The sequence below is a fragment of the Panthera tigris genome, chromosome F2, assembly GCF_018350195.1.
Source record: "Panthera tigris isolate Pti1 chromosome F2, P.tigris_Pti1_mat1.1, whole genome shotgun sequence".
In the NCBI taxonomy this organism is placed as follows: Eukaryota; Metazoa; Chordata; class Mammalia; order Carnivora; family Felidae; genus Panthera; species Panthera tigris.
The window spans coordinates 73,000,364-73,013,860 of NC_056676.1; the positions used below are offsets into that span (position 1 = coordinate 73,000,364).

At 55.0% G+C, this 13,497-nt stretch overlaps 1 protein-coding gene across 1 annotated transcript in view; it reads right to left on the reverse strand.

Annotated features, from left to right (window-relative positions):
* OC90 (otoconin 90) overlaps nucleotides 1-13,497 on the reverse strand; it is a 30,066-nt gene that overhangs the window by 14,244 nt on the left and 2,325 nt on the right. The window contains exons 2-7 of the mRNA XM_042973366.1: nucleotides 9,568-9,633; nucleotides 7,978-8,034; nucleotides 5,784-5,958; nucleotides 3,163-3,275; nucleotides 1,144-1,272; nucleotides 938-979 (exon numbers count right to left, since the gene is read on the reverse strand). Coding sequence (XP_042829300.1) covers nucleotides 938-979; nucleotides 1,144-1,272; nucleotides 3,163-3,275; nucleotides 5,784-5,958; nucleotides 7,978-8,034; nucleotides 9,568-9,633 — 582 coding nt within the window. The remainder of the gene's footprint in view (nucleotides 1-937; nucleotides 980-1,143; nucleotides 1,273-3,162; nucleotides 3,276-5,783; nucleotides 5,959-7,977; nucleotides 8,035-9,567; nucleotides 9,634-13,497) is intronic.

Sequence of the window (13,497 nt, forward strand, 5' to 3'; positions counted from 1 at the left end):
AAACGTTACAAAAAAAAAATTTAAAAAAAAAAAAAAGGGGAGGCAGACGGCATGGAAGAAAGAGAACGAGACCCAGAAGATACATCGAAATAGGACACGCACACACACACCCATAGCCACGAATGTGCTCACGCCTACACCAGCACACTCCTGCGCACGTGCACGCTCACACGCACGGGCGCGCTGACCTCAGCTTCTTTGACAAACGCCGCGGGGCTGGGAGGGAGACCCCAGCCCCAGGAAAGGAGGGGCGCTCTGCCAAAGCGCACCTCGAAATTCCCATCCCCGGGCACCCGTGGCGTCGGGACGGAGAGGCCGTGCGATCTTTGGTGAACGAGGAACGCCCGGCATGAGCTGAACCCTCGCTTTTCCCGTAAGACGCATGTTTTAGAGTAGGAATGAATACTTGCTGGCTTCAGTAGGCGGCCTGTCTTAAGAGGAGGGACAAAAAATAGCCTCCCCTGCAAGGAGCCCCTGTCTGGGCCCAGACTGCCCTTTCTGCGGTAAGTTCTGGAAGGCAGAGGAGGGAGGAAGCCTGTCTGCTCTTTGGAGGCCTCCGCGGCCAGGAGCTCACCCAGCCACGAGGAGCCTTTTCCCCGACAGAGCACTGGACCCTGTCCTGCCCTCATTGTACACCAGGGCCCTGACTCTAAAGCAAGAGAAAAAGCACCCGGGGTCTACACCTTAACTGGATTAAATGCACCCCTGTCCACGTGGCAAAGAACGATGTTTGCGTGAGGGCCGTTTGCTGTTGGATGTTTGAACTGGGTTTCTCAGCAGTCATGCTGTCTCCTGGGCAGGGGAAGGTAGGGGAGGGACATCTCCAGTGCCACGGGTCACTCAGGCAGGCCCGGCGGGGGGGTGGGGGGGTATCTCCTAGTTCCAGCTGTAGCCTGGCCCCTGTGGGCCGAGGAGCAGCCTCCCTAGGAGGCCTTACCTCTGGGCGGAAGCGTGGTCCGCTCTCCCGTGCTGGGCGTCTCTGCAAAGAAACACATTGGGAAGCCTGTTCAGGGCAGCGGATTAGGGGACTGTCGGAAGGGGCCGGACTCGCATCTGAAGACACGCGGCAACTAAGGCTCCCGTGCCGGCTCCCGCCCCAGCTTGTCAGGCCCCACCACCGACGCGGGGCCCGGTTCTTCCCACCTGGAGGCTGAGCCAGACAGAAGGAAGTGTCCAGAAGGTTCAGGGAAGAGTTGATGCTGGACTGAGCCAAGCACTCTATGGCAACCTTGTCGCAGGTGCACAGCAGGTGCTCGCAAGGGTCCCCGGACTCTGTGCACGGAGCAAGGGCAGAGCGGGTGGGAGGATGTCACTGGGAATCCCAAGAGCTAATGCGACCTTCCACCCTGACCCCGATCTGCCTGCCAGGGTCCCGCTCCCCCTGTGGGCGTCCTGCTCTCACCGTGTTGGCTCCGTGAGCTTCGGCTGCGCAGGCCCAACCTGGGTTCTGTGCCCCCTCCTCTCACGCTCACCCCCGACCGTCGGGCCTCTACTTTCGACCTGTTTACAGTGTGACCACATATCCCCACCTCCACACCCCTCCCTGGGCCAAGCCCCCATCTGCTCGTGCCTGGGCTCTGTCAGTGACCTCCCCCCGCCCCCGACCCCAAACCTACTGCCCTGTCCACGCTCATTGAGGACAAGCCTTTCGAGACTCAGGGCAAACCATGTCTTTCCGGGGGTTTAGAACCTTCCGACAACTTCCCAATGGACGTAAAAGCTGCGCTCGGAGCTCATCTCCTTCCTGCTTCCTCACCCCCTTTCTGACTGTCTGGCCTGTCTCCCAAGCACGGGGGGCACCACGTACATCGAGGCACACCCACAAGCCGCTGGCATGGCGGTGCCCACCTCCGGGACGGCCGCCAGCTTGCTTCCCGCTGTGCCTCAGTCTTGGCTCCGCGGGCATCTTCTCAGGGGGCCTTCCCCCCACCCACCCAGCCCTCCCTGTGCCTTCCCCTGCTTTATCTCCCTCCACGGCTCCTGTCGCTAACACACTCTAGCACTTGGTTCTGGTATTTTTACAGTGCCTGGCAGCCATGAGGAGATTTGAGAAGGTCAGGATATCCCCAGGACCTAGATATCCAGTATAGGTAGGTGCTCCCAGTGTAGGTAGGTGCTCAGTATGCACCTGCCGAACGAATGGATGGATGGATGGATGGATGGATGGATGGACGGTGTTTTCCGTGCTCACTGTGCAGGGATTTAGGCTCGTGCCCCTCCTCACTCCTTTCCCGACGCGCCACACTTCAGCCAGTCCTCGCTAGCTGGACTTTGGGGTCAGTGGAACCCGGGTTCAAACCCTGACTCTGCTACTTAGCCGCTTATGTGACTTTGGGCAAGTTGTTTAATTTCTCTGAGCTTTCCTGCCCTTATTTGAAAACAGGGAATAATGAGTCCATCTCATAAGATTGTTAGGACAATCGCATCTCCTGGGTATAAAGCCTTTGGCACATGATAGGTGCCCGTAAAGAACGGCTCCAATGTACCGTGCCCCCAAGGTGCCGTGCTCCCCCCCACGCCTCTGCCTCTTCCAATTCTTCTGCCGGGATCATCTAGGGACGTGAAATACAATCCCTGGAGTGACATGGTGAGCAGGGTGGCGAGCTGAGATTTGAACCGACTCAGCAGCAACCACAAACCTCATCCGTCCATCACTGCCTCTCTTATGCTTCCACTGCTGACTTCTTAACATAGGCCAGTCACCGTGGTATCTGTTTCACACGGGAGCACTGTTTACGTTTAACAAAGGTACCACTGTTTTACCTTGAACCATTGTTTGACTTAATTCTCAAAACAGATCTCTGCACGGGGTTTTCTCCTCCCCGGGCAGAGGTTCTGACTTGTTGAATGACTGTTCCAACATCACACAGTGTGGGAGCTGCAAGCCATCTGCTTTCCCAAGCTCCCAGGGTGGCTACAGTATAAAATCATAAATCACACAACCTGCGGATGGGCTATTCTTTCATGTCAAGAAGCATTTATGGTGCCTCGACTCCATGCGAGGTACGGATGCCATAGATCCAGCCCTCGAGGGGCTCGGAGCAGAGGCGATGATGTTGTCCGTGGCAGTGATGATCAGGGGGGACCCTGGGAGCCCTGGGCCTGGGACTCCCGAGCTGTCGTGTCTCAGCCCGGCTCCCCGAGACACCGGGGGATGCTCACCACACGTGATCGTCTTGCTGACGCAGTTGACATCTGTGCTGAGCTTGGCAGGGTCCTGGAGACAGTCCATCTCGGCGGCTTCCTCGTAGCACCTGCGATGCTGGAAGCAGCAGCTGCGGCAGGCGGGGGAGGTCAAGGTGAGAGCGCGGGGGAAGGTTAAGAGAGGGGAGTCTGCCATTGTGGTGTCTCTGGAGGATTCCTGGCGGTGATGTTTCCGATAGAGCTCTTTGCACACACACGTGCATACGCATGCGTGCACATACATCTGGGTTATGTTACCCGTGCAGCAGGTGCTATTATCATTATGAGCATTTATATACATGGGGACTGAGCCGTACAAGGCTCAGTAACTTGCCAAGGTCGAAGTCAATCTCAGAGTGAGGCTGACACTAAAACGGGGGTCAGGAGGCTCCTGCAATGCACACAGGAGGTCAGTGGAGACCAATGTAAAGAAGAAAAAGTACACAGGCAGCTCGTAGCTTTGGGCCAGCTACGAAATTTCTCCAACTGCCTAACTCAAAACTTTGGGGCATTCAGGGAAACATCCATCAGGGGCGCCTTGGTGGCTCAGCTGGTTAAGCAACCGACATTTGTTTTTGGCTCAGCTCGTGAGCTCATGGTTCGTGAGTTCAAGCCCTACATTGTGCTCTGCACTGACAGGGCAGGTCCTGCTTGGGATTCTCTCTCTCTCTCTCTCTCTCTCTCTCTCTCCTCTGTCTGCACCTCCTGCACCCTGTCTCTCTCTCTGTCTGCCTCTCTCTCTCAAAATAAGTAAATAACCTGAAAAAATATTAAAAGCTGAAAAAAAAAGAAAACATCTATATAGATCTTACCGTGAGGTAGGCACTCAATAAATGATAGCAATTATTCTTGGAATCTGCTATGAAGGTTCAAAGTAGAAACATCCAGTCCTCCAGGAGTTTGGAGATCCCCACCCCCGTCAACTGAACTGTGTAAAGTAACTGAAATTGGGTGTGGCCCGTCATTCCACCGGTTCGGGGGCCATCACTTCTTCCATCATTGAGACTGTGGTGGATTGCTGCTTCATTTCTTTGACTTCTGGCTAGGTGTTCTAGGCATTCTAATAATTCTAATAAGTAGAAGTGGTAAGGGAGAACCTGAAAGGAAAATACGTTCCCAGAAGTGGCCCGAGCACCATGCCGCACGGAGCAGCCTCTTTCTGTCGGAATGTCAGTGAGCTGGTTCTGGGAGTCAGTTTGCTCCTGGTCCCAAAGTTGGGAAAGTGCCCTTCTGGTGCAGAGGCCACTGACATCCTCTGTTGGAGACGTGGAAATGAGAGAGATCTCTTGCTTGATTCCGAAGCTGTTTTTCCTGCTCCAACAAGGATATTTCACTTTTTATGTAATTACTTACTTTTAATCTCCGAAAAGCAATTGGAGTTAATTTGCTGGGCTCCTACTATGTGCCCAGTGCTGTGGTCCGCAGTGGGGGTGCACAGACATGACATGGTGCAGCTCCCACCCACCCCCACCCTCCCGCTTAGAGTTTGTTGAGTGGAGCGTGAGACAGACCGTGCGCACGCGCTGTCCCACGTGGCGGGTGCAGGGCAGGGAAGGGCAGGTTTGGGGAGCATGGAGGTTGCATTCAAAGAGGGTGTCCTAATGGAGAGACTCCGGGGCAGACAACGGGCTGTCCCATCTGCTACTAAGGGGAGTCCTTCCTACTTCTATGAGAGCACACACTCTGTCACGCTGGCTTTGGGCACAGGTGCACACGAGTGGGTGGGGACATGGATCCCGGGGTAGAGGTGCCCTCCCGCTGCCAGTAAACCTTTTGCCAAATCCCTGCCAACACCTGATGCATCTAACATTTTAACTTTTCTTCCTAACCTGATGTGTAAAAATAGAGGATTTGTTGTAATTTCCCCTCCCTTGTGTGCAGGGAGGGCACGCACTGTCATGGGGCCCCTTGTGTCTCCTCTATAACCCCCACTAGCCACCTACGTCTTTGAAGCAGGGATACGATTCTGTCTGTGTGTATATGTCAAATGTTTATTTATATATTTTAAGAGAGAGAGCGAGAGCGGGAGAAGGGCAGAGACACTGAGAGAATCCCAGGCAGGCTCCCTGCTGTAAGTGGGCAGCCTGACGGAGGGCTCGATCTCACCCACTGTGAGATCAAGAAGCCCTGAGCCGAAAGCGAGAGTCAGATGCTGAACGGACGGAGCCACCCAGGCGCCGCTAGGATTCTGTTACATTAAGCAGAGTGTCCCTATGGGATTGGCGCACGTTTGTGCGAAAATTAAACGGAAACCTTCGTAGTTACTTGACCCCTGCTGGCCAGGACTGTTCTGAACAAAGAATAATTTTCCTGGGGAGCTTGTTTAAAATTCAGACTTCAGGTTGTAGGTAAAGGTAGTCTTGAGTCGGTCGGTCTGGGATGGGCCCCTGGAACCTGCATCCCGGTGGTTCTGATACAGGGGGACCCCACTCGGAGAGTCACTACTCTGACGCTTTGCATGTGAGACAGAGCCAGGATCCTGACAACTTCCCAGGACGTGATACGTCGCCATGGAAAGATGAGGAAACCAGTCGCTTCGCAGGGGAGAACTAAGCTCCTGACAGCTTTCCCAAGTATCAGCCAGGCCTCCCAGAGCTCACCTGTCAGACGCGTCCACGGGCGGTCCCTCCATCTCGAACCTGCAGGCACAGCCGTAGTCCTCCAAATCCCGGGGGCAGAGACCGGCCACACACTTCATGCCATTCACGAACTGGAGGAGCGCGGGGAAGTTGGTGAGGACGGCCTGCAGCCAGGTGAAGTGGGAGCCCAGGCAGTCTGCGGGGAGGGGACAGCAGGCCGGGCGCTGGGGACCGGGGTCCGGGAAGGAGCCCCTGTGCCCGGGACTTCCTGCACCGCGGCAACCTACTAAACACCTACTGTGTACTCAGGGTCGTTCTGGACAATGGGAGGGAGGCAGGTTTGTGAGCCGTGGTCCCTGCCGGTCACCTCCAATAGTCACGTACTTTCCTCCTTACCCACAAAGCTGAAAGGCGCTCAGCGAAGGTGAGCCCCTTCCGCCAATCCCTGGGGGATGTGTCATGCTCATTCTGGGTTCGTCATGCTAATAATCCCGGCTTCCATTACAGTGAGCGGCCTAGGGCTGAGCACGTGACCCAGATCTGGCCGAAACAAGGGGAAGTCGGTTAGAGACTTTTGGGAATTGTTTCTTTCATAATAAGGGACAAAGGCATGGAAGACATCCTTTGGATCTACACCTTTCTCCTTCCTTGAATATGGGTAAGGATATGTTGGCTGGGGCTGTGGCAACCACCTTGTCACCATGAGGCCCCAAGCCTAATATCAAAAAGCCAGCGTGCTTAGTTGGAGCGGTGGAGGAAGAATGGGCCTCTGACACCTGCTGATACCTCCGACATCTGGGGCTTTCAGACGGCTTCTGTGAGATGATTAAATGCCTTTGTTATTTAAGTCACTATGAGTCTGACGAGTGGACCCCAAATGATACAGTCGTGGCCCTAGAGAACGGATACAGACACTAATAATTTGGGGGCCCCTATTATGTGCCAGAAACTGCTATGTGCTTTAAATAGGACAATAGTCAAGAGAGAGAGCGAGTCATGCCTTAGAAAGCATTCGCTTGGCCCACAATCCCATAACCTTCCCGTTAATCCGACAAGGCAGTGCCACTCTGTCACTTCTGTTTCATAGGTAAAGAAACTGAAGGTCAGAGATATGCCCGAGGTACCAACCAGCAACCAACGATTTGCCCTAAACACGAACATTCCTGCGAGCAAAACTGGCAAGAGAGCAATTTCCAGGTTTTTGACCTCGAGCGGCACACCCACCCTCCCCATTCTCTGCCTTTCTGGCTGCAAGACGGTTAAGCACCAAAGGGGGTGTGACCCCACAGCCATGATTCTAATGCACAGGGTCACCCGTGGGAGCTTGGGGAGGTCCACGAGGGGTCTGTGAGGACTGTTCCCTCCCAGGCTCTTCGCGTTTTTCCTACCCCATTCAAACTTCCATTCCCATGGTTTGTTTTCACATGGCCTCGTCGGAAAACGAAGAAATGATTCTGTACGGAGGGAAAAAGCTACTCTAAAGTTCACGTGTGTGTGTGTGCGTGTGTGCGTGTGTGTGTGTTTATATAAATATGCATTTTCACTCAAAAACAGCAGGCACCTGCACCGAGTCACATGCACACCTCCAGTGCAGTCCTCTGCCCGTGTTGTCTAATCCCACAGCAGTGCAGAGCTCCTTGCTCCCTGTCAATCACAGGATAGCCTTATTTGGGGGGTACTTTCAGAAAGCAATGGTGGGAACCATCACGGTCCCGGCAATCGATAGTCACGGGGTAGATACGTAATTGATAAATGGAGCCCTTGACCCTCTTTGAAATTCTTAGGCTTTACGTGTATTTATTAGCTGGGGAGAGAAGAGCCAACCACTAATCTCTGGACTCAGAGGGGAGCGTCCCCCTTGTGACCTGGGCACGTCACATACCTCTCTTAGGCTCGATTCCTAGCCTGGGCAACAGGGGCGCCATTCTCTCCGCTCCCCCCCCCCCGCCCCGCCACCCGGGTTGTGGACTGACCAGGACTAACAAAGTCAGGATGATGCAGGCACCTCGCAACCCAGTGACACGCAATGCAATGTGAGACACCACTACTCTTGTCAGAACCCAGATCACACGGCTCAGAGCTTGGCTGGGGCAGCGGGTGCAAGGGAGCCCAGAGAGCAGCGACCAAGGCCCTGGTAACTTCCTTAGATTTCCCACACTCACGCACCCCATGCCCTGACACCCGGCAGACAGAAGCAGTTTGGCATTTCACTTACCAAAGATGTCGGCCACACTTTCCGCGTTTCTAAACGCCCCTTGGAAGGCTGTGAGATCTAAGTGGAAAGCAGAGGAAACAAGTCGGGGGGCCCTTCCCCTGCCCTGCCTCCTCGCCCCGCCCTGCCCCTGTGAAGAGTAAGTAAAACCCTTTCTCTTTCTCTAAGGATGGATTTGACCTCGGACTACCTTTCTAGTAATGCGGGTTACCATGGAGATGCAATGGAAGTGTGTTAGTAAAGCAACACGGCCCCTGGAGGACGAGGTGTATCTGGACGGGCGGGGACCCCGGGTGAACTATAAATACCTACTGGGGAGTCATCGTGTGGGGACCCCCTCGGTGTGATGACCCTTGCCACCGAGCATGTCTCTTCTGGGCATCCTGGAAATGGTACCTATGAAATCGTTACTGGAGATACTAATTCTACTAGAGAATAAAGCTTCTAGGCCGGGGCAGGTCCTGTGGGTGCTCTCCGTGAGCCCCATTCCCTTGCATCTGCTACCTGGGGGGGGCTTCTGGGATCCTGATGCGCAGATCGCCCGGGATGCTCTCGCTGGAGAGAAAGGGCTGTCATGGCCTGCTGCCACACGGGGTTTCCCGGCCTTGTTCCCATCGAGTGCCAAGCATGCGCTGTGAGTCTATGCATCTGTGACAAGTTCTCCCCGGACTGGGCATCGCCCTTGGCCGGGGGGTTATGGCATTTGGAGAGGGGCCAGATTGTCATTTGGGTCTGGGTGGCACCGATCGCTTTGCTCGCATGGGCTCATGCACAAATAATTTGGTTGACTCAGCTCGCCTCTCTGAAAGGCTGGAAGTGAACCCTGAGGTTGGGGCGAGTGTGGCCGGCTGGTTCGCTATGCATTGTGTCCTTCAGCAGTACCCGGTTTAAGAGCCCACCTGAGAAATCTTTACCCTGTCTCACCAGGAAGACTTCCCCCTCCCAAAAAACCAGTTACGGATCTTCCTTTCTTATAGGTTGAGCCCTGGAATCCATTGTCTTTCTTTTTCTCTTTACCTTGCCTTCTAGGAGTCTCAGAGCTCAATCTGAAGCTAAAATATACCGTGACCATATTACCCCCATGATCAACCCATTTACTTCCATTTCCTGTCCCCCTTTCAGCTGACCTTTATCTTTTTTTTTTTTTAATTTTTTTAAGGTTTATTTATTTTTGAGACAGAGAGAGACAGAGCATGAATGGGGGAGGGTCAGAGAGAGGGAGACACAGAATCCGAAACAGGCTCCAGGCTCTGAGCCATCAGCCCAGAGCCCGACGTGGGGCTCAAACTCACGGACCGTGAGATCATGACCTGAGCTGAAGTCGGCCGCTTAACCGACTGAGCCATCCAGGCGCCCCTGACCTTTATCTTTTGATGGGAGCTTTAGCGCTCTGTCTCCAAAGAGAGAGCCATGGTGGGTCAGACATCAGGGGAGACAGTTGAGGGAGAGGCTTTTGAGCCCCATTTGAATCACTGTGCCTACAAGAGCCACAGCAGTAAGTGGTGTATTTAGAAAGGGTCATTTTCTCTGCCAGTATCCCAGACAACTTCCTTCCCAGCTAGGTCTCCCAAGAAAAGTTCAAAAAATCCTTACTGATAGTTTTTGCGAGTCCTGGAGGCAGCTCCCGTGGAAGGTGTGGGGTGTCCAGAGGATGGCCCCCTATAATCGAGGAGGACAGCAGTGTTAGCAGGGGCAGTGTCATAACCCACTTGCTGGGAGGGGCGGCCAGCAGGCAAGGGGATGAGGGGACGCAGGTAAATTCAGTTCGACGTATATTTTTCTAGGACCTACTCTATGCCGGGTCTCTGGGGTAGCTGTTGCTGAAAATAAGGTGGCCCTACTGTCTCACATTGGTTGGCCTTAAGAATGGCCTTCTGATGGGCAAAAGACGTGAGTAGACACTTTTCCAAAGAAGACATCCAGATGGCTAGCAGACCCATGGAAAGATGCTCAACATCGCTCATCATCAGGGAAATACAAATCAAAACCACGAGGAGGTACTCCTCACACCTGTCAGGGTGGCTAAAACGAACAACTCGGGCAACAACAGATGTTGGCGAGGATGCGGAGAAAGAGGATCCCTTTTGCATCGTTGGTGGCAATGCAAGCTGGTGCAGCCACTCTGGAAAACCCTACGGAGGTTCCTCAAAAATTAAAAATAGAACCACCCTATGACCCAGCCATTGCAGTAGTAGGTATTTACCCAGAAGATAGAAAAATGCTGATTCAGAGGGGCACATGCACCCCAATGTTTATAGCAGTGCTATCAACGATAGCCAAAGTATGGAAAGAGCCCAAATGTCTATCAACTGATGGACAGATAAAGAAGATGTAGCGTCCGACTTCGGCTCGGGTCATGATCTCGCGGTCCGTGGGTGAGCGCCCCGTGTCGGGCTCTGTGCTGAGAGTCCAGAGCCTGGAGCCTGCTTCAGATTCCGTGTCTCCTTCTCTCTCTGCCCCTCCTCCATCTGCACTCTGTCTCTCTTTCTCAAAAGTAAATAAACATTTAAAAAAAAAGAAGATATAGTAATATATATATATAATGGAATACTACTCGGTGATGAAACAGAACAAAATCTTGCCATTTGCAACAATGTGGATGGAACCAGCGTGTATTATGCTAAGCAAAATAAGTCAATCAGAGAAAGTTAAATATCATAGGATTTCGCTTATATGTGGAGTTTAAGAAACAAAACAGGTGAACATTGGGGAAGGGAAGGAAAAATAAGATAAAAAGAGAGGAGGCGAAAGGACCCCACCCCAGGAAGCCTCTAATCAAGGACAGGGCTTTCCCTCTCTGTCGGCAACCAAAATGACCAATGACTGCCAGGGGTCTGTGCACCCCGAGACTCAGCTCCCGACCCTGCATTTATCCACAGGGGAGTCACGGTGAAGGGATGCAAATGTTGAATTGCATGAGCTACTCAGCAGGGAGCCAGCTGGACTTGGCCTTTTCCCAGCCTTGGCTGTCTCCCCAGGGGCCTGGAATCCTCATTATGAAGCAGGGGGTCTACAAGATTCTGGAAGGGTGGGAGCAAAGGCCGTGATAGCAGATGAACTTGGATCTGCAAGATCTGACCCCGTGGATCAGAGAGGCGCTGTGAAGCCTGGAAAACGTGGCTTACTGGCCGGTGCACCGTGGACGCTCAAATGTCACGGCAGCCATTCGTCATTATTAATTATTACCATTAGTGCTGTTATGAGCAACTCCTTCCCCTCGCTGCCCCCTTTCCCCTCCACACTAACAAGTGGTTTGCCTTGCTTGGCCCTCACCTTCATCATCGACCTCATCATCGCCCCCGTGGACTTATCCCAGGGACATCGTTAGCAGGTGCCTGTCTGCGGGGGAGCAGCCCCCCCCACTACCAACCCCGTGGGCTCGCGCTGGGTCCCTCTGCGGCCAGGCCCTCCAGGGATGGGTTGGAGGGGACGCAGCCTGGCTCCCTGGCTCCTCGCACGACGAACTTCAGCACGATGAGCTCGTCCCAACTCCCAGCGGGACGTGCTCTGTGGCTGTGGCCAGGCGTGTCCTCTCCAGCCCTCCGGATTCCTGTTCCCACCGAGGGGCATTCCCTCCAGCCCGAGAGCCATGGGCTGTACGAGGACTTGACCCGCGGACAGACGTTCCGACCCGGGGAGACCCAGCACTTCCTTCAGCTCCAGGTGGGTCCTACCATGGAGCCCACGTGATTGCTCTGGCACATTCCACATTTGGTCTAATTGCCTCGGACACGATTTCACCGGCGTGCCAGCCGACGGCTAAGAACATCCGCGGCCCACTTCTGCGGCAACGGTAAAGTGCCGCCGGGTCCTCGCTCGCTGGCTCACGGTGTTCTGGCGGGTGGAGGTGCTCCGCTCGCGGAGAAGTGCTCCCAAGCATGCGTGCCCCCCGCCCCCACTCCCGGTCCTCTCAGGGTGTCGACACCCACACATTTCATTAGCAGCTGCAGAAGTCGCCGTGGCTCTTCAATTGTGGATCCCAGAGGACTGGATTCGTTCACTCGCCCACTCCAGAGGGATGGCAGTGGGGGAGACGGGGGTTGGGGGGTCCGAGGGGACGAGGGGGACAACACTCGGCAGAATAAAATGGATTCTGGCTCGGTGAGCGCGCTGTTCGAAGGGAAGGGAGCTGGCATCCGTTCTGTTCCGGAATCTGTTTTGCAGGCATCCCCTCCAGTCCGGCGCTGCGCCCGGGGCCGTGGGGCCCCCTTCGCTGTGGCCGTGTCACAGACACCGAAGCCGAGACCCGTGGAGGGAAGGTCTAGCTTCTTCCGCCCGGACACGTACGGCTTCCCTGGATCTGCCCCTTCCTCACTCTGCCAAACCGTCTCCGACTTTGAAGCTGACGCTTCCAGGATGCTTATCGTTTTCCAGACCCCAAACGAATTCTTGCTGTCCTGGCTTTGCTTGTGCGGTGCCCCGAGCCTCGGACGCCTGCTCCCCTTTGTGTCACTGGCCCTTACATTTTCACGTTCTGCCCAGAGTTCCAGAGGGCCTACCCGACCCCCAAACCGGGCTGGGTTAGGGACACCTTCCCTGGCTCCCGTAACGCCGGGACGCCCTTCTCTCGCTGCCCTTGTGACCCCGGGTTGCAATGACCTGTGTCGGTGACCGTTGCGTCCACTAAACCAGGGGCTTCCTGAGGGTAAGAACGCTGACAAACGTAAGCACGGTTCAGCAGATATCTCTGCAGTGAACGAATGAGCAGCCCGTGGTTGAACTATGCCATCAAATGGCCAACTTATCAGCCAGTGAGTGATGGCCCAGTGGAATCGCCTTGTAACCTTTAAGCAAAATTAGCCATCTCTAGAGAGTGGAAGGGCGAGGTCTGTCGGCGGTTATGAGCGGTGTCTCCTACTATGAAGTGTTCTGCCCAGAAGATCAGCCAGGAATGCACAAACCCCACCCGTGTCCAGCCGCCTCTCCCGCAGGTTCTGGCAGGTGGACGCACAGAGGACGGTGGGGAATGGGCACCACTTCTGCTGTGTGATGGGGGCCTGTGTCGAGCTCCCTGGTAGGGAAGGTTCAAGGGTATCTCCCTCTCCTAGCAGGCCTGACCACCATCCCACCGGCCAACACTTTGGAGTCACGAGCCAGCTCTCAGCGAAGAGAAGAGAGAGGGCAACCTGGCCCCGGGTGTGCTGAGGGGCCACCGCTCCCACCCCTGCCACAGGGGTGAAGAAACACCCCGGAGAGAGCCGTGGAAGTGCACAGAGACCCTCCACCCTGTCCGCACGCCCCAAAGCCTTTCCTCGACGTCTGAGTCAGACGGCCCTGGGGGTGCGGCTTCGAGAAGGCGCCCGGCAGAGTTCCGGCTCTGTGCCTGCGGTGCTCGAAAGCCCGAGGGGTGTCTGCACAGAGTTCACGTCCCCCATGGCTGTTCCCGGCCATGACCCAGCAGGTGTACCCCAGTGGCCCAGCTTCCTGGGGCACACGGGACGTTGCTTATGGACTCCTCCCTAGCGGCCTTGCCAGACTTTCCTCAGACCCAGCTGTGGTCAAGGATGCACCCACCTCTCCTGT